This window comes from Manis pentadactyla, chromosome 13, assembly GCF_030020395.1.
Source record: "Manis pentadactyla isolate mManPen7 chromosome 13, mManPen7.hap1, whole genome shotgun sequence".
In the NCBI taxonomy this organism is placed as follows: Eukaryota; Metazoa; Chordata; class Mammalia; order Pholidota; family Manidae; genus Manis; species Manis pentadactyla.
The window spans coordinates 101,384,507-101,405,434 of record NC_080031.1 but is presented as its reverse complement, the minus strand read 5'-3'; the positions used below and the strand labels follow the sequence as shown (position 1 = coordinate 101,405,434).

At 41.4% G+C, this 20,928-nt stretch overlaps 4 protein-coding genes across 8 annotated transcripts in view; all 4 read right to left on the bottom strand.

The window, feature by feature from the left end:
- The window catches only part of LOC118917847 (protocadherin alpha-2-like), a 133,535-nt gene that overhangs the window by 47,343 nt on the left and 65,264 nt on the right, over nucleotides 1–20,928 (bottom strand).
- LOC118925177 (protocadherin alpha-C2) overlaps nucleotides 1–20,928 on the bottom strand; it is a 144,119-nt gene that overhangs the window by 88,151 nt on the left and 35,040 nt on the right. The window lies entirely within an intron of this gene.
- PCDHAC1 (protocadherin alpha subfamily C, 1) lies at nucleotides 998–8,002 on the bottom strand. Its single transcript, XM_036894196.2, is given in 5 exon segments — nucleotides 998–1,527; nucleotides 1,530–1,806; nucleotides 1,808–1,847; nucleotides 1,849–3,485; nucleotides 7,988–8,002. Coding segments are annotated over 5 exon segments (2,481 nt in total). The 3' UTR covers nucleotides 998–1,015.
- Nucleotides 15,808–18,318, bottom strand: LOC118917855 (protocadherin alpha-13-like). The gene is given in 2 exon segments (XM_057490972.1): nucleotides 15,808–15,923; nucleotides 15,925–18,318. Coding segments are annotated over 2 exon segments (2,319 nt in total). The 5' UTR covers nucleotides 18,175–18,318; the 3' UTR covers nucleotides 15,808–15,854.

Here is a 20,928-nt window from a genome sequence, read left to right as displayed (position 1 = left end):
CTTGTATCCATAATCTGTATGAGAAGTCAGAAAGTAACATTGTAAAATCGTTAGAAAAATGTCCTTACTCCATTCAAAAAGTTTGGAAATGCCAAGGGCCACTATGGATAAATTGAAGCATTTGAATAATTTAACGTTTATTATGCATTACTCTGAAATATGGTATTTACTCATCTCTAAGTATACTGGCTTCTAAAATAATAAGAAAATTAAATACAAGTTGAATGGACTTTGGTAAGGGCACCTTTGAGCACACAAATGTTTCTGACATAACAATTATTCACCTTACTCTATGTACCTACAAACACTGCATGGAGCTATTAGCAATGTTTAGAGTATCATTCTCCAGAAAGGGCTACTTTAGCAAAGTGGTATTCATGTAAAGTATAGTCTAGAGAATATGCTACATTTTATTAAATGGTGTATCATTCAAGATCCATGGCAAATGCCATCGCTACTACTGAGCCTTCTTTAATTCCCTCCTCCCTGTCCAGATGTTCTCTCATGTTCTCTCCCATCTTTGAGCATCCACTGCAGTTTATTTTTACATTTTTAAGTTATTATCATTTTGAAATCATGCACTATAATAATCTTCCATGATATTATGCTTGTATTATGCAAAGTCTCTAACATATTTTTCACTCCCACTTTGGTATCAGAATGCCTTGCCCAAATCTGTTGGTCAAAATATTTTTTTGAATGAAGGGATGCTTTTATAAAAGAAATTCCCAAGAGCAATTACTTAAAGATAGACCATGTCATCTATTACCTATACCAGAAACTTTGGTACCTTGCTATTTTTTATTTTAGATCTTTATGCTATATTACTTTTATTGTTCTTTAACAGGTTTGAATTTCTTACCCTTGTTTCTCAAAAATAAACTCTAAGCTCCCTGGGGCCAAGGACAATCATTTAATACATTTATTCTCTCAGAATACTTAGCACATGGGGTGCTAAGCAACAGTGTTCAATTCACTGGATTGAATGTTGCCAAAGGCTCATCTAAGAAACATTTCAGAACATAACTAGCAGCTGGTCAAAGAAATAAAATCCCATAAATTTGCTTACCATGGCATTGATATTTGCGTGATCCCCTTTCCTATTCTGAATCTGAATACGCGATATTGGCAAATTCAGTCCTACCCCAGCGATCAGATTTCTCAGGTCAGCAGCACTGTATTCTCCATGCAACAGCTGACCGTTATTATGAGAACTAAGTCCTAGAGAGGCCCCGTAGAGATAGGTCTGAGAAAGTCTCTCGACTGTAGTGACATCTATTGTGGCTGATGTCATGCAAGGACTTGAAGCCATCTTCCTTCCATACCTCGGCTCCTCTGGAGAGTGACAGCAGCTCTGAGAGCAACAACCTGGGCTCTGGATCAACTTGACACACATGAAGAAAAGTAAGCACCCCAGAAATAAAAAGGAGATACAGGCCAGGGCAATTACTAAATACAGGTTCTGGGCAGAAAGGTGCCCTCCTGTTTCCCAGGTTTCCTCAAAGTCAGGAAGCACGTGAGAGAAAAGTTGCTCAACAGCACACCCAGTGCGACAGAGGCGGAAAGCGATGGGTCTCCATGATCCCGAACCACTACCACCACCCTTCGCCTTACTGCATCAGTGGGAAGAACTAAGTGAGCAGTAAGAGGGCCTCCCATATTGGCTGAAATTCGGAAAAGGCTAGAGTCAGAAGCCTGAGAGATGTGGTAGGAAAACCAGGCATTGGCGCCACTATCTGCATCCTCTGCTACGACTTCTGCAACCAGATGTCCAGTTCTGGCAGAGTGAGGCACAATTTCCACTGGGGACAGAGCCGTTGCTGGGCAAGGGAAACAAGATGACTGGAATTGTCACTCCTGTCTACCACAAACAGGCTCACAGTCACTGCTGCACTCCTGTGAGGAATGCCACCATCTCGGGCTTCCACCTGGAAGTGAAGCCCCCTGAGCTGCTCAGAGTCAAAGGAAGTTTTGGCAGTGAGAGTCCCACTAGATGACTCTACTGCCACCATGCTAGAAGCAGTCTGCCCTTCAGAGATAATATCCAACAGCTCATAGAAGACAAGGCCATTCTTCCCTAGGTCAGGGTCCCAGGCAAACATACGATCTAGACAGGCCCCGGGGCCATTATTTTCAGCCACAAAAAACTCTTCTTGCTGTTGAGGAAAGCTTGGTGTATTGTGGTTTACATCAGCAACTGACACAGTCAGTGTCCTGCGGGTGCTAAGTGGGGGTGAGCCACCCTCTGAGGCGGTGATCAGGACCTGGTATTTGCTGACCTGCTCCCAGTCCAGTGGCCCATCAGTCAGCAAACTATAGTAGTTGCCAAAGGAAGCCTTCAGCTTAAAAGGGCCGCCTCTGGACATGCTGCAAATGACCTTACCATTGGGACCGAGGTCCTCATCCCTTACACTAAAGAGAGCAATCACTGTGCCAGGGGCAGCGTCTTGGGAAACTGGACTAGAGAGAGTCACGAGGTTCACCTCAGGAGCATCATCTCTCACATCGGTTACTTCCACCAGCAGTTTGGTGGTGCTCGCCAGGCCGAAGGCACCTTCATCCCTCGTCTTGATGTATGCCTCCAACAGTGTTTCAGGCGGACCTACTGCAGCAGCTGTCCGCACCTCCCCATTTTTAGGGTGCACGTTAAAGTGTTGTCGCAGCTTTGCTTGCGTGCTGTTGCTTAAGGAGTACCGGATTTCCCCATTGGAACCTTCATCCGGGTCCGAGGCCTGAACTCGGAATAACACAGTCCCGTTGGGTGTAGTCTCTGGCACTTTGGTGCGGTATACTGTGCGCTCAAATACAGGCGCACTGTCGTTTGTGTCCACCACAAAGATGGTGACTTGTGCATCTCCGGAGCGGGCGGGCTGCCCACCGTCCCGGGCGGTGAGCACCAAACGCTGGGTGGCGCGCTGCTCGCGATCCAGGGCTTTCTGCAGTACCAACTCTAGGTATTAGCTGCCGTCGATACGGGACCCCACGTCCAAGCGAAAGTGCTGGCTAGGGCTCAGGCTGTAGCTTAGCGCCCCGTTGCTTCCCTCGTCGGCATCTTGGGCATTAGGGAGGGTAAAGCGGGCTCCAGGCATCAGGAACTCTGCGATGTGCAGCTGCACGTCGCCAGCCGGGAAAAGAGGTGAGTGGTCGTTGGTGTCCAGGACACGAACGCGCATCTTGTGCAGCTCCAGCGGGTCCTCGAGCACCAGCTCATTGATCAAGACGCAGGCACCTTTGGCCTTGCAGAGCCGTTCACGGTCTGCCGGCTCTCGGACCACCAAGCTACCTCTGGACAGATCCACCCCGAAGTAAGACTCGCTGTGGCTGGAACGGAAGCGAAAGTTCCGCAAGGACAGAGTGGCCGCTGACAGCTTTAAGTCCGCGGCCACACTGCCTACGGCCACGCCCCGCTTGGTCTCTTCCAGCGCTGAGTATTCGAGCTGTCCCGCGGCAGAGCGGCAGGACACCCACAGACAGAAAACTGCCACCTTCCAGCGCACCATCCTCCCTCTCGGCGTCCTTGCTCCACCAGCAGTGACCTGGGACCGTGCTCCGGACTCCCGGAGAGCGCTAACCGTGGTAAAGAGCAGGCGCCGGCCGGCGCCCGCCGCCACTTGGAGGTGCAGAGACAGCCGAAGGTCCGCCTCCTGGAGACACCGGGATTGCCCTGCGCTGGCGGCTGGAAGTGAGACTTGAGCCGTCTGGGAAAGCGCCGCCGGCCCTGTGCGGAGGAGCGCAGCGCCGCCTAGGGGTGCAGAGACCAGGTAGACGGCCCGGGCTGGGAGGCGCTGTCTCCGTTCCCGGCCGCCGAGGATGTCGCCCCGAGTCCCCGCGCGGGAGCGGGGCGGGGCAGGGAAGACGCTCCGAGAAGCTAACACACGTTCGTTCCCTTCACGGCGTTTCCTAGGACGAAGCCCTCAGACAGCCCCGGTCTGAATCTCCACAACCTCCGCTAGAAGACTGCGTGTAACGGGCTGAGCCCGCCTGGCACCTCTCGCCAACTGTTAGAGCGGAGCACCGAGTCCCAGGCGCTCGGACCCCCGGCCCTTTGCAGCGCACGCGAAGGGGGAGGATCTCCGAGGGAAACCGCGGAGCCCCGGCAGAGAGAGGCACAACCTTGGCGGTGAACGGGAACGACCACGCCTTCGAGGCTTAAGGAAACAGGAGCCCCAAAACTAAGTGCTGTAGTGCATTTGGTGCTGGATTCCCAGCCTCTCCGCTGCGGGTTAAACTCTCTTCACCTTCTTTATCCCTGGAGCAGCCAACATTTCAACAGAGGAGACCAGCGAGGGGCAAACTGGGAAATAATGTTCTCTTCAAGCTTGCCCAGGACTCCAGCTTTTCGAGGCACCAAAGTGGGCGAGCGCAAAGCTTATGGTTCAGCGTTCCGCTACTGTGGTTTAGCAGTTTCTCTTTACCCAGGCGGCCCTCCTGGGAGTGCTTTGCAAGCAACCCTTGACCAGTCAATAGCAAACACCAGAAACGCAGAAATCTCGGACTGACAACTCACCCTCAAACGGCGAGTGCGGGGTGAACGGGAAAGTACTAAGGTACAATCCAGAGTGTGACTAGGAAACTATTCTGTAAAAATATTGCTCTGTCAATATTTAGAAAACAGCATTGAGGCAGGGTCAGAATAGGCTAGATATCCATACTTTCTCCAACTTCGTTTTTAAGCTAGTCTCCTGCACGGAAATTGGGACAGCGATCAATCCTATGAAAAACACCTGTGCACTACAAGAAATGCCTCCCAATTCTGCCCAGCACCCTATTACCAGTGGCTTTCCCTGAGGTGGGGGCAAGCTGAAAAATTGACTGACTTAAATGACCATTAAACACTCAATTCCTCATTCAAATTCTTCTCTTAATACAATTGCATTACCCAAAGCTCGAAGAACCAAAATTTGAAAGATAAAAGCTGAATACAGATCAGAAATTGAAGCTTTCAGGGCATTATATTTCCTGGTAAAAAAAAAAAAAACTACCGTAAACTATTGATAATTATTGAATCTGAGTGCTGATGCTAACATGGGAGTTAACTTCACAGTTCTCTGAACTTTAGGATGTTTGGATGGTTCTATAATTTTTTAATTGCTTATTAAAATGATGGGGGTAAGTAGGCAGCTCCAGCATTCTGGTTTTAAAACTAAAAGTGGGGTTGGTGACTAAGTATGCCACTAGAACCAATCACCTCCCCAGGACATCACAAACCCATCCCTTATCTCATCCATGGAAGTAAGGCAGATTACAACATAAGGCAATATAAGTAGTAGATGCCCCTGACTAATTTATCTTTCTGAATTAAGGAATCAAAAATCCGTGACACCAAGTCTTGGATAAAATTAAAGCAAGAAACATGTCAGCACATTAAAGTGTTAGATAGAGTCAAAAATATAGCCATCACTGGGGATTCTCATTAGAATGTAAAATAACCAATAAAAGTTAAATTATTCTTTACCAAATTTCAGAACCAAAACTAATTATTCACTTCAGTGTCAGAGATTAGGCTTTTCATTTCCTCATTTAAATTAAATGCTGCTGGCATCCCAGTTTTAAAAAGACATGCACCCCTATGTTTATCACAGCACTATTTACAATAGCCAAGAAATGGAAGCAACCTAAGTGTCCATCAGTAGATGAATGGATAAAGGTGTGGTACAGATACACAATGGAATACTATTCAGCCATAAGAAGAAAACAAATCCTACCATTTACAACAACATGGATGGAGCTAGAGGGTATTACGCTCAGCAAAATAAGCCAGGCAGAAAAAGGCAAGTATCAAATGATTTCACTCATCTGTGGAATATAAGAACAAAGAAAAAACTGAAGGAACAAAATATCAGCAGACTCACAGAACCCAAGAATGGACTAACAGTTACCAAAGGGAAAACGACTGGGGAGGATGGGTGGGAAAGGAGGAATAAGGGGGAAAATGGGGCATTATGATTAGCAGACATAATGTGGGGGCAGGGACATGGGGAGGGCTGTACAACACAGAGAAGAGAAGTAGTGACTTTATAGCATCTTACTACGCTGATGGATAGTGACTGTAATGGGGTAGGTGGTGGGGACTTGATAATGGGGGGCATCTAGTAACCATAATGTTGCTCATGTAATTGTAGATTAACGATATAAAAAAAATTTTATGCTGCTAATTAAGCTAACTGTTTTGGGGTAAAGGGTTATACTTTTCACTTTTCCATAGAATACAAAATACACCTGGGGAGATGTACTCAGATTTTGCAAGGCCACTGACTTTTAGAACTGCAATCAAGCTTCCAATTATACTTGACTCAGGAACTCTGAGCAGGAGGAAGAGGGAGAAGGGAAAACTCACCGAGAAACAGCATTCGCAGACTTTTTACTTCCTTTTTTTTTTCATATTTCTATTAAACTGACACTGATGTTCATTTTCAAAGGATTTAATTTGTGTCAAGAATAAGTGGAGAGTACTCACCTACTGAGATGTGTCCCATCTGCCTCCCTATCTTTAGACATAACTGGGATTTGTGGGAAAGCATTATTTAGGAGATATCTGTGAAATTTAGATACCTCAAAGATCAGGAAGTCTCAAGAATTTTTCCTTTAGTATAAGATGACTAGGTGAACATTAAAATAATGAATTAACAAAACTTCTCTTTAGCAGAACCTTTCCTTTCTAATATTTCGTTTTGCCATTGTATGGCATTTTCCACAGCTTCTCATAATCTAGGCATTTTCAAGCTTTCAATTAGGTGCAAGTACAACTTTAAGTGGATTCTGTGCAAAAAAAATAACCCTGAGTTCTCTTAGCCTTTATTGCCAAGGCTATTATTATAAAACTCTCCCTCCCAACCAAACTTGGCCTTAAACTATAAATTGATAGATTTCTAGCCAAAATGCATAAGCTCCCTATAGAGATCTTGAAGTCAAACAGCAGTCTGATATCAAAGAAAGAATCTGTCAGCAAAATGATATTGTACTTTAAACAAAATTTTCTTAGTCCTTAAGATTATTCCTTGGGAATGTATTATGTACTTTTAAACTAATTTAAAAGATGACATTAAATATTAATCCTATAAAATAGATTAATGAAGTGTCCAATTCCAGTGTAACAGGGTAGGATAAATGAAAATGGACACTTTAATGTCTTTCTCCCATGAAACCCACCAAGAACAACAAAAAGAACAGCTGACATAAAATAAAGTTGTATGTTTGATGAAGCTCTATAAAATGTTTGAGCTTCAACCATAATACATGTGAAGAGAAGTTACCAAGTGCCGTGAAAATTGCACCAAAATATGAGAGAATGCTGAGAGGATTTTAACCCCTTGGGAAGAGCTGGTAGGAGTTTCCTAGAGTACTGCTTCACAGTGAGATGCAAAACCAGTGATCCCTTGTCTAGAATAAAAGGATCTAGATACATAGGCTGAATCAGGCAGGACTCTCCCACAATACTATTTGTCAGCACAAAATAGGAGAGAAAGCAGGACTGAATGTTATAGTGAGCAGGTGAGCAGGTGAGCAGGTGCACTATTATTTCAATAGTGATGCTGATGCGGTAAGGCAAAGCGAAAACTCTGAGCAACAAATTGCTCTGCAGCTGCCAGTTCTCACCAACTGGAAATATATGTAAAAGCTAAGGTATATACAAACCACTCAACCAACAGTAAATAAGAAAATATTTATGTTAGTCTAGAGCATTACTGTCCCATCCATTTATTTATATTCCCTGCCTCCAGATATCTGGTCCTGAAGAAATTTATCTCAAAGAGAAGTAGTAACCAGAAAAGATCCAACATAGGATCTATATAAATAGACAAGAAAGAAATAAGGAAATAAATATGCAATATTACAGATAAGAATATATACCTGAAAATGTTTATTACCAAGCAGATAAAAATTTTGACTAGAGGTCTCTAATCGAAAGATTGACAAAGCAATTTTAAAGGGTCTCAGAGAATTAAGAACTCAAAACACAATGAGAATTTTAGGGAGAAAACAAAACACCACAGAAGACCATGAAAACTGAGCTGGCAATTTCATGAAATAAATGGAAATGAAATACAAAATCATCACAGAAATTAAAGGTACATTGCAAACAATAAAAAAGGTGAAAAGGCTCTGCTTGGTACACAGTCAAAAACAAGAAATATCACTTGAGAAGGTTGAGAAAAATGAGTGGAAAAAAGACAAAGAATTTAAAAGAAGTAAAGAGAAAAGTATAGCATTAGAACACAGAAATAGGAGATCTAACATACTAAGCTGTCTTTAAAGAAAGCAAACACAAGAAAAGAAAAATATCCAAAGATATCATTCAAGAAAAATCTTCAAGATACAAATAAACTTCAAGTTTCAACTCCCAGCAATGTAAGCCTAGTTTTTCTGCAGTTAGTGGAATACCAAGGGCAGCAGGCAGTTTTCCTTGACTATCAGATATAAGAAGATGCATTTTTTATCAAGATTTTTTTAAACTGATGAGACATACACTTGTATTTCCACTTTCAGCTCTGACATATAAAGAGCTTGAAATCTGTCCCTCTTGTCCTTACAACAAAAAAGAGCTGGATAAATGATTTCTCTTGAACCCAGCAGAGAACTGAGCTTGCAGGGAAAACCTCCACCCTGAAACCTGGAGATACAAGAAAATACAGAGAGTCACAGCCAAGAAACATCTGCTTATGTGCAACAGAAGGCAGCGGAGCCAGAGATGGGTATGGAAAATTAAATGGAAATTCTGCCAAATTGCTGGAAGCTGAGCTGTGGACTATTTTGAAAGTGAGAAACTCCTGGAGGCCCAGTTTCAGAAAGCCCTTGCATTTTATGGGCTTTACCTTCAGGAATCCTACCAGGTTCTCACCAGGACCTAAAAGACAACTGTAAACACTCAGTGAACATTCAAGAAAGATCCCCTTGTGGCTCTGGCAAGGAGAAAGGAAGAGTAAGCCTTGTGAAATATGTCCAGAGGCTTTTCCATTCTTTTTAAAAAGTAATTGTATGAAACAATATGTATAAATGTATTATTGGGCCTATAACTTAGGGAAATGTAACAACATTGCCAATTACAATGCAAAGGAGATGGATGGGGGAACGATGGTACTGAATAAGGAAATGACACCAGATGGTAATTAGAATCCATAGGAACAAATGAACACTCAGAAATGCTAAATAAAAAACACTACAAATATATAATTGCTCTCCTTTTTTCTCACAGCATCTTCAAAAGATATAAAATTATATAAAATAATAATTATAATGATGCATAGTTAGGTTTGTAATATATATGTGTATTGGAGTTGCTATAAAAAAATTGCCACACATTGGATGGCTTAAGACAGTTTTTCTCACAGTTCTAGAGGGAAGAAGTCCAAACTGAAGGTGTTGGTGGGACTGTACTCCCTCTGCAGGCTCCAGTGGGGATTCCCCACTTGCTCTGTCCAGCTTTTGTTGGCTATTTGCATTATTCCAATTTCTGCCTCTATCTTTACATGACCCTCTCCTCTGCTCTGTGTCTTCTCTTCTTATTAAAACACTTGAAATTGGAACGTGCCCACTGAGATGAATTCATCTCAAGATTTTTAATTACATCTTCAAAGCTGTGTTCCTAAATAAGTCACATTCACAGGTTCCAGGGGTTAGGATGTGGACATATCTTTCTGGAGGCTGCAATTCAACCCACTATAGGATGTAATAGACATAATAATAATAGGACAAAAAAGAAGGAAAGAAATAGAGCTATATAATAGTAATATTTTTATATCTCAATAGAATTAAGTTAGTATGAATCTGATGTATACAGTAAACTCAAGAGAAATCACTGAGAAACTAACTCAAAAATACAGTTTCAAAAATTTATTGACAGAATTAAAATGTCACACTTGAAAATATTCACTTAATAAAAAGAAATCAGTAAAGGAGGAATGTAAAACCAAAATAGAATTAAGACATAAAGAAAGCAAAAAGTAAAATGGCAAATGTGAATCCAACTATATCAATAAGTGAACTGTGAATTGATTAGACAATCTAATCAAAAAGCAGAATTATCAGACTAGATTTTAAAATAACAAGATCCAATTATATATTCCCTACAGGAGATACCATCAGACTCAAAGATACAAATAAGTTGGAAGTAAAAGGATGGAAAAACATATATTTTGAAAACAGTGACCACAAAAGAGCTGGAGTGGCTATACTTACTAATATCAGACAAAAATATTACTAGAAATAAAGACGTTTATTTTATAATGTCAAAAGGATCAATTAGGAAGGTAAAAAAATTATAAACATATAGGCAGGAACAACAAAGCCCAAAATACATGAAGCAGAAACTGACAGAAATTAGGGGAGAAATAGATAACTCAATATTAATAGCTGGAGCCTTTAATATCCTACTTCCAATAATGGATAGAACCAAGCAGAAGATCAATAAGGAAATGGAAGATTTTAAAAGCACTATCAACCAACTAGACCTAAAAGACACCTATAGAACACTCATCCAATGACAGCTGAATATACATTCTTCTCAATTGCACATGGAATGTTTTCTATGATAGACCACATGCTAAGTGTCATGCAGATTACTGTGCACCAGCCATCAATCCCAAGGGAGAATTCTCAACGCTTCCCAATGCATCTTGGTGTCAGAATCACCAAGAAGAACCAATGCAGTCAAACTCTGGATGGAACAACACTTGACTTACACGGAGAAGAGACAGAGCAAGATCAGATTCAATAATGGATGTTGGTCCCTCAAGCCCAGTGGGTCTCTCCTAGAGGCCAGTGCAGGGCAATTTGCCTACATGTACTACCCTTGCGCTGCCGTAGAAAGACCTTCTCCTCTCTCCACAGAGGAACAGATATACCAGTGAGATTGGCCAGGTACCACATGATACACTGATCTAAGCAGAAACAAAAGAGCATTCACTGAGCCTGAAGGAAAGACAGATATCCCTACTCAAAGTGATAAGCCCAGCACTTTATCTCTTGGTAAAGGATGGGCTCTTTATCTCTTGGCAAGGAAGGGTTCCAAGCTCAACACCCATTCTTAAGTGACTGAATGGGGATTGAAAGACTGTGCATGAGACTGCCTTCCCAACACTAAGCCATAAAATAAGCCTCAATAAATTTAAAGGAATTGATACCATACAAAGCATGTTCTCTGACCACAATGGAATGAAATTAAAAATCAGTCACAAAAAGAAATCTTTGGAATTTACAAATATGTGCAAATTAAGCAATATATGCTAAAACAACCAATGAGTCAAAAAAGAAAGAATGGAAAATTGGAAAATGCTCTGAGGTGAATGAAAATGAAGACAACGGAATGCCAGTAAAGCAGGAATTAGAGGGAATTCCTGTAAATGTTGACATTAAACAGGAAGAAATATCTCAAATCAATAACTTCTCACTTCAAGTCAACTGACTCCAAATCAAATCAACTAACTTCCCACTTCAAGACACTTGAAAAATAAGGTAAACCAAACTTAAAAGCAGAAAAAAGGAAATAATTAGGATTAGAGCAGAAATAAATGAAACAAAGAATGAAAAAGCAGTAGAGAAAAACAATGAAGCCAAAAGTTGGTTCTTTGAAAAGATCAACAAATGTTTACCTAGACTGACCAAGAGAAAAAGTCAGAAGACTAAAATTACTAAAGCCAGAAGTGAAAGAGCATTAATACTAACCTTACAGAGATAAAAAGGTTATAAAAAATACTATGAACAATTGTATGCCAATAAATGAATAGCTTAGGTGAAACAAACTCCTAGAATACGCAAATATCAAAACTGAGTCAAAAGAAATAGAAAATCTGAATGAATCTATAAAAAGTAAAGAGGTTGAATTAGTAACAATAGAACAACATAAAAAGAAGCAGAAATACCAAAAGCATCATGAATGAGTTCTACCAAACATTTAAATAAATATTAATAGCAATTCTTCACAAACTCTTCCAAAGAATAGGAGTAATATTTTATACATGAACCAAAATAAAAATGAACCAAAAAATGAAATAAAAGAAATTCCATTTACAATAGAATCAGAAAGATGAAAACATTAATAAATTTAACAAAAAATATAAAATGTATACTCTTAAGACATCAAAACATTGCTGAAAATACAAAGAAGATCTAAATAAATGGAGAATAAATCCCATGTTCATGATCAGAAACTTTATGCTGTTAAGATGGCAATACTCCCAAAATTGATCTACAGATTGAACAAACTCCCTATCAAAAGTAAGCTGGCAGAGAGAAGACAAGTATTGACTCTAAAGTATCTTGCTATGCTGACAGACAGTGTCTGCAGTTGGAAGTGGGAACTTGATAGTATGGGTGAATGCTGAAACCACAATGTTGTTCATGTGAAACCTTCATAAGATTGTATATTAGTGATACCTTAATTTGAAAAAAATGTAAGCTGGCTTCCTTGCAGAAACTGACAAACTGATCCTAAAATTCATATGGAAATGCAAGGCACCCAGAACAGCCAAAAATGGGCAGAAGATATGAACAGACAATTCTCCGAAGAAGAAATTCAGATGGCCAGCAGGCATATGAAAAGATGCTCCACATCACTAATTATCAGGAAATTCAAATTAAAAACCACACCAGTTAGGATGGCCAACATCCAAAAGACAAGGAACAACAAGTGCTGGTGAGAATGTGGAGAAAAGGAACCCTTCTACACTGTTGGTGGGAATGTAGATTAGTTCAACCATTGTGGAAAGCAATATAGAGGTCCCTCAAAAAAAGTAAAAATATAAATACCATTTGACCCAGGAATTCTACTCCTAGGAATTTACCCAAAGGAAACAAGATCCCAGATTCAAAAAGACAGATGCACCCCTATGTTTATCACAGCACTATCTACAATAGCCAAGATATGGAAGCAACCTAAGTGTCCATCAGTAGATGAATGGATAAAGATGACGTGGTACATATATACAATGGAATATTATTCAGCCATAAGAAAGAAACAAATCCTACCATTTGCAACAACATGGATGGAGTTGGAGGGTATTATGCTCAGTGAAATAAGCCAAGCAGAGAAAGACAAGTACCAAATGATTTCACTCATCTGTGGTGCAGAACAACAAAGCAAAACTGAAGGAACAAAACAGCAGCAGACTCACAGACTTCAAGAAGGGACAAGCGGTTACCAGAGGGAAGGGGTAGGGGAGGGCAGGTGGGGAGGAAGAGAGAAGGAGAATAAAGGGCATTATGATTAACACATATTGTAGGGGAGTCAGGGGGAAGGCAGTATAGCACAGAGAAGACATGTAATGACACTATCGCATCTTACTACGCTGATGGACAGTGACTGCAATGGGGTGTGGGGGGACTCGATAATGTGAGTTAATGTAGTAAACGCATGTTGCTCATATGAAACTATCAGATTGTATATCAATGATACCTTAACAAAAAAAACTGTAACAAAAGACAAAGAAGGTCATCATATGATGATAAAGGGGTCACTTCATCAAGAAGATATAACAACTGTAAATATTGTGCACCCAACATCAGAGCACATATATAAAGCAAATATGAACATATCTGAAGGCAGTAACAGACAACATTACTAACAGTAGGGGACTTTCATGAATAGAAAGATCATCCAGGTAGAAAACCAATCAATAAGGAAACATTGATCTTAAACTATACTTTAGATCAAATGGACCTAACAGACATATACAGAACTTCCTACCCAGTGGCAGCAGTATACACATTCTTCTCAAGCACACATGGAACATGTTCTAGGATAGATCATATGTTAGTTCACAAAACAAGTCTCAGCAAACTTTAAGACAAAAATCATATAATAAATCTTTTCTCACATATATAAAGCAAATATGAACATATCTGAAGGTATGAAACTAGTAATGGTATGAAACTAGGAATCAATAACAGGAGGAAAATTGGATATTCACAAACAATGGAAATTAAACAAAACACTACTGAAAAACTGTGGGTCAAAGATAAAACTAAAGGGAAATAATTAGTATCTTAAATGATAACAGAAATACAACACACTCAATTGTATGGGATGCAGCGAAATCAGTGCTAAGAAGGATGTTTATAGCAATATCAGGGGAGTGGGTAAAATGGGTGAAGGAGGTCAAAAGGTACAAATTTCAGTTTTAAAATAAATAAGTCCTGGGGATGTAGTGCACAGTATGATGATTATAGTTAATAATAATACTGTATTGTATATTTGAAAGTTGCTAAAAGAGTGGGTCTTAAAAGTTCTCAATGCAAGAAAAAAATTGTATTATGGGTAGTGATGGATGTTAACTACTGTTACTATGGAGATCATTTCCAAATATACGCAAATATTGAGTCATTAAGTTGTACACTTGAAACTAATATGTTGTAGGTCAATTATACCTCAATTTTTAAATTTTAGTTTAAAACATAAATGTTTATTAAATGAAGTTACTTAGTGAATGTTCAGTATAAGAATTGGGAAGATCTTCCTTACTAAAGTGGAAAACTTAAAATCCATAAGAGAAAAATAAACATATTTTAATATAGAAATTTTAAAAATACTTTTATATGGCAAAATGTACCATATACAATTCAATATAAATTATATAGGAGGAAAATGTACTAGTGATATGGGGGGGAGATAAAAGATAATATCAATATTTTACAGAGAAATTTACCAAGTTTAAAAACACAGTCAAGTTTTTTAAATTAAAAAATGGGTAAAGAACTTAAGTGATGCATCAAAGAAAAGCAAATACAAATGATAATATGTTCAAATTCACTAGTGGTATATAGGAATTAAAATTAAAGTAACAATAAGATATCACTTTATACAAATCACCCTGGCAGAGTATAAGAACCCTACTTTTTAGAGATAAATGGGAGAGCAATCTCAACCTCTTGGTAGAAACTGAAAAATAATACAAAATTTTTAGGAAGTAATCTATCAACACACTTCAAAATCAAAATTATTAATCTTTCATGCATTAATTCCACATCTGAAAATGAATTTTGTGAAATAAAAGCACCAATATTTTAGGAATGTGTAGAATGATAGTACAGCACGATTTATGAAGGCAAAAGAACACTTGAAACAACCTGCCCATCAACAGGTGAATAACTGAATAAATAAACAATTCTCCCACACTGTGGAGTACTATGCAGCTAGTAAAACTATCAGAGTCTTAGGGATTTCTACAAGGTATTGCTGACTGAAGAAACACATCATCTGTACTAATAAACTTCTGAAAACAAGTAGTGGTAACAAAAACACACCAGATATATGTATGCATGTATATGAACAATTACGTGACTGCAAATAAAAATGTGACAGGAAAATCACAAGATTTCTCATATTGCATACTCAACACAGAAACACTGACATGCCCAGAGGAAACAGACAACCCAAAAGAATTTTTAAAAAGAAATAAAAAAGCACTTATGTAAAAATAACACTTTAAAACATGTATGGGTATATGTATAAGTTTAAATAACAAAGAACTTTAAATGTTTAAAATTTTATCGTTACCTTCATTAAAACAAATGGTTACTAAATGCTTAAGTGCTCACAATGTGTAAATGTACTCACAATTCTTGTAAGTGCTCACATATGCAATAAATAATTCCTAAACTACAAAGAATTCACCAAAAAAAATTAGACATGTGGACAATTTATTGTTTATGCATTAAGATTTAAATATTAAGCATAATTAAACCTATAATGTCGGTTAACATTCATTAAATACCATAAATAAAATTAAAGAATCATCTTTAAAATTTTGAAGATTCTTAAACGGAAAACTGTAAGAAATGCTAAAATAGTTTTAAATTCGAACTCACCTCTTTCAAATGTTTAGAATCTGCTTCTTTTTCACCTGTTTGTTCTGATGAACTCAGACAAGGAGGTAGGCTGGGGCTGAAGGCCATGAGGTCGGCCTTGGGCGGCCCCTCCCCAGAGCACACCCGCTGCCGCCTCTGCTGCGAGCACGACCAGCTCCCCACCGCGCTGGAGCACACCAGCGGGGGCCGCCCCGGCCCGCACGCGCCCTCGCTGCGCGGCGCCGAGCACCGCAGCGCCGTGTACAGCAGCAGCGTGAGCACCAGCAGGCTGGACACCGCGCAGATGCCGATGACCAGGTACGCGTTCACGTCCACCAGCGCCGCCTCCGTGCTCCGGGCGCCCGCCGACGCCTGGCCGCTCTCCACCAGCGACAGCAGCACGGTGGCCGTGGCCGTCAGCGCCGGCTCGCCGTGGTCCTTCACCAGCACCAGCAGGCGCTGGCGCGGCGCGTCCGCCTCGTCCAGCGCGCGCGTCGTGCTCACCTCGCCCGTGTACAGCCCCACGCGGAACGGGCTGCGCGCGGCCCCCGCCGCCGCCTGCAGCTCGAACGACAGCCACGCGTTGTAGCCCGAGTCCGCGTCCACCGCGCGCACCTTGGCCACCACGTGGCCCGCGCCCACAGACCGCGACACCAGCTGGCTCGTCGCGCCGCCCCCGCCGCCCGCCCCAGGCGGCAGCAGCGCGGGCGCGTTGTCGTTCTCGTCCAGCACGAACACCTGCAGCGTCACGTTGCTGCCCAGAGGCGGCACGCCCGCGTCGCGCGCGCTCACCTGGACCTGCAGCACCTCCAGCTCCTCGTGGTCCAGCGGCTGCAGCGCGTACACCTTGCCGCTCTCCGCGTGCACCGACACGTAGCTCGACAGCGCGCGCTCGCCCACGCGCCGCTCCACCAGCGAGTAGGACACCCGCGCGTTCTCCTGCGCGTCCGCGTCGCGCGCCGACACCGTGAAGATGTGGCGGCCCGGCGGGTTGTTCTCCCTCACGAACACCGTGTACTCGGGCTGCGCGAACGCCGGCGCGTTGTCGTTCACGTCGGCCACCTGCACGGACACGCTGGCGGTGGCCGACAGCGGAGGCGAGCCCCCGTCCCGCGCTGTCACCAGCAGCTCGTAGGTCGCCACGCTCTCGCGGTCCAGGGCGCTGTCCAGCACCAGCGAGTAGTAATTCTTGAAGGTGGACACCAGCTTGAAGGGGACGTGGGGCGACACGGTACAGGTCACCAGCCCGTTGGCACCGGAGTCATGGTCGGACACGCTAATTAAGGCGATGGCGGTGCCCACCTGAGCATCTTCCCGCACAGGGAGTGACAGAGAAGTGATCGTAATTTCTGGGGCATTATCATTTATATCTAGTATTTCAACCAAAATGGTACAATGACCCGCCATTGGAATATTCCCCTTGTCAATTGCCTCCACAGATATTTCATACGACTTCTTTTCTTCGAAGTCCAGTTTACCTTTTGTCCTAATTTCTCCACTGTTGGGATTTATGATAAACGCATCTAACACTGCTGGCGATACAGGCCTTCTAAATGAGTAGTTTATATCTCCATTTGCACCATCATCGGAATCTGTGGCATTTAACTTGATCACTAATGTTCCATTAAATGCACTCTCTAACACACTCACCTTATAAATGAATTGGTCGAATTCTGGGGCGTTGTCATTCACATCCAGAATTGTGATCAGCAGCTGAACTGTGCCGGTTAGCTCGGGTTTACCCCCATCATTGGCTGTCAGTAGTAAGCTATGTTCCTCAATTTCCTCTCTGTCCAATGATTTCCTCAACACAAGTGACAACGAAGACGTTTGTTCATGATTGTGTTTTGTGTCCAAAGCGAAATAATCGTTGGGATCTATTTGGTAGGTCAAAGCCGAGTTTACTCCAGTATCTGCATCGGATGCGCCATCTAGTGGAAACCGAGTTTCCGGAGGTCTAGATTCTGCAATGATTATTCTCTTCTTACTTTCAGGGAACACTGGTGGGTTGTCGTTAATGTCCTTCACCTCCACCTCCACATGGAAAACCTGCAGCGGCCTGTCCACGACCACCTCCAGGTGGATGCTACAGTCCAGGCGCCGCCCGCACAGCTCCTCGCGGTCGATCCGAGAATTCACAAACAAAATGCCATTCTGCAGATTTACCTCCAGAAGGTCCCCGCGGCCTTTGGACACCACCCGGAACAGGCGCGGCACCAGCTCCGCCAGCTCCAGCCCCAGGTCCTGGGCGATGCGGCCCACGAAGGTGCCGTGTTTGGCCTCCTCGGGGACCGAGTAGTGGACCTGGCTACTGCCCGCCTCCCAGACTGTGAAGAGTAGAAGCGAGAGCAGAAGGCGCCTGACTGCTGGTCCTCCTCGCCAGGAAGACAACATGGTACATCCAAAAGACTTCAGAGATATCTGAAGTATATAGAATACCTTACCTCAAAAAGTCTTTCAAGGTCCAATTTTGCGGCCTTCTATTGCAGGAGGACTCGCTAAAGGTTTTCCACTATTTGAGAAATTTTCTGCAGGAAGAAGCCGGGGCGCTTTCTTTGGGGAAACATTCTCAGTGAAGAGCGACACCATGCGCATTAATGTGTAAGTGTAAAAATGACTCCATATTTTCCGTTGATAAAGGCTTTTTTTTCTTGCACTTGATGACTTTTTCATTGCAAATATGTAACTGAAGATTAAATTTTTCTTTCCAGAAGTGGTAAATCACTGTATTCTGTCTAGCATTGGATGCTAGTTTAAAACTGATTGATGAGTTCCATTTTCCCACAAATATATTTCTGCATGTTTAGAATTTCCATGCAGAATTTTAAAAGGGGGGAATATTCTACATTTGCTTTTGGAAATCAAGATATAGTTCTGCACAGCTTTATAGGTTTTGGCAAGAATATCCTTTTTCTGTAATATTTTTTGAGACATGTTCACACAACAGCCATTGACTCTAACTGGAAACATAATTGATCACAAGAATAAAATGGGTGGATATGGAAAATATTGGTAGTAAGTGATATAATTTTAAATAAATAAGTCACATTCATAAATTCTCCTGAAATATGGATACAGTAGCTGTACTTGAAAGAAGTGTTCAGTGTGTGTGAATGTGTATGTGAGCTTGTGTTGCATAAACACACAATAATGGAGAACATTTAGGTATAACAAAGCTTTAAATTTCTGGATTCCCTTTGTATTAAACATGCCAAGAACTACCATCCTATGTATTTGATCAAATTTAAATTAATACCAATAAGTTAAACTTCCCTCTTTTCCCCATCTCACACCATCACTTTTATGGGAAAAACATAACTATCACTTAAATAGACTCTGGTTTTCCAAGCAACAAGTAGACACATATGTTAACACATCTTTCGCAAGGAAGAGAAGGAGAGAATTTTACTTTTATCTATTGCTATAACTATCCATGCCAAGCACAAAGTTCAAGGCCAAATAGTCCTATGAAAGATATAGCAATAGTTCCAGTAATTGTCTTACCTGTTCTGTGCACAACCATAAGAAATAATGAACCATAAGGTTCATTTCTCTCTCTTTGCTTCCCTCTGAAAACATAAGTATTTGGTATTCTTTTACCCTCATCCTCTAGTCCAGCTCCACTAACTGTATTAACATAGCTTCACTCTTAGACTGTTCCCTTGAGTCCTTCTAATTGTTTTTGTCTTTCAATGACTTAAAACATGCCAGACATCCTAGAAACACTCACCTACTTATATTACTCTTGTAACATTTTCTTTAGCTTCCAGAACACAGCTGAACCATCTACTTTCTCCATTCCTCCTAGTGAGCTTCCCAATATAAGGTAATCGCTTAGCCATGGAGAGTATATTCTCTACAGAATTTACTCTCACCTTGACCTTGATTGGGTCATGATTGACTCTTCCCTCCTGCCTACAGAGATCCTTCCATATTCTCTTCCCTCTTTTCAGATTCCCAGCCTCCTTGCCCCCACCTGGTTCTCAGATGACTTAACCAGAGAGATGTTATCAAATGGGAATTCAATGACTATCTTCTTAGATCAACATTTTTCTTTTTATTTTCTGTTTTTCATTCCCTACGAAGGAAAAATGGTCCCTACTTTTAAGGCCAACTCTTAAAAATTATTCTCTATTTTATTCTCATTCATATTTTTTCATCTTCATCTTCTGCCTGTCTCATCTTTAGTATCTTCTTTTCTTGCTTCTTTCTCTCACATTAACAAAAACACTCCAAATGTCTTTAACTAAAACATACAGTTGACCCTTGAACAACATGAGTTTGAACTGCACAGGTCCACTTATACATGGATTTTTTTCAATGAAATACTGAAATTTTTTGGAGATCTCTGACAATTTTAAAAAATATTTTCTTTTCTCTAGCTTACTAGTATATAGTTTATAATACATAAAACACACAAAATATGTGTTAGTCAACTGTTTATGTTATCAGTAAGGCTTCTGGTCAACAGTAGGCTATTAAGTTTTGGGGGAGTTAAAATTTAAATGTGGATTTTAGACTGTGCAGGGGTCAGTCCCCCTACCCCTGCATTGCTCAAGGGCCAACTGTATATCCATATATTTAAACTTTCTGCTTCTGGGGGGGTTGGCAAAGCCTTTTCTGTTTCTCTCTTGTTTACTCTAACTTCTATCATTTATTTGGTATATTGCACTTTAAATTTTACTTCAGCTGTTTGTTGTTTAACCTCTTGATTTGAAGCCTAGTGTCGTAGGTTGAGTGGTAGCCCCCTCCCCCAAAGATACGCCCATGTCTTAATCCCTGGAACCTCTGAACATTACTTTATATGGCAAAAAGCGTGATTGAGTTAAGAATTTTGAGAGGTGTTTATCCTGGGTTATACAAATGGGCCCTAAAGTGCAATCACATGTATCCTTATAAAACAAACATGGAAGAGAAGACGTGGAGAAGAGTCGGCAATGTGACCATGAAGATGAGAGAAGTCTTGAGTGGTGTGTCCACAAGCTGGAAGGCTGACAGCCATCAGAAGTTGGAAGAGACAACAGATTCTCTCCTGGAGTTCCAAAGGAGGTACAGTCCTGATTTTGGACTTCTGGTCTCCAAAAATGTGAGAGAATGAATTTTTCTTGTCTTAAGCCACCCAATATTTGGTAATTTATTACAGTATCC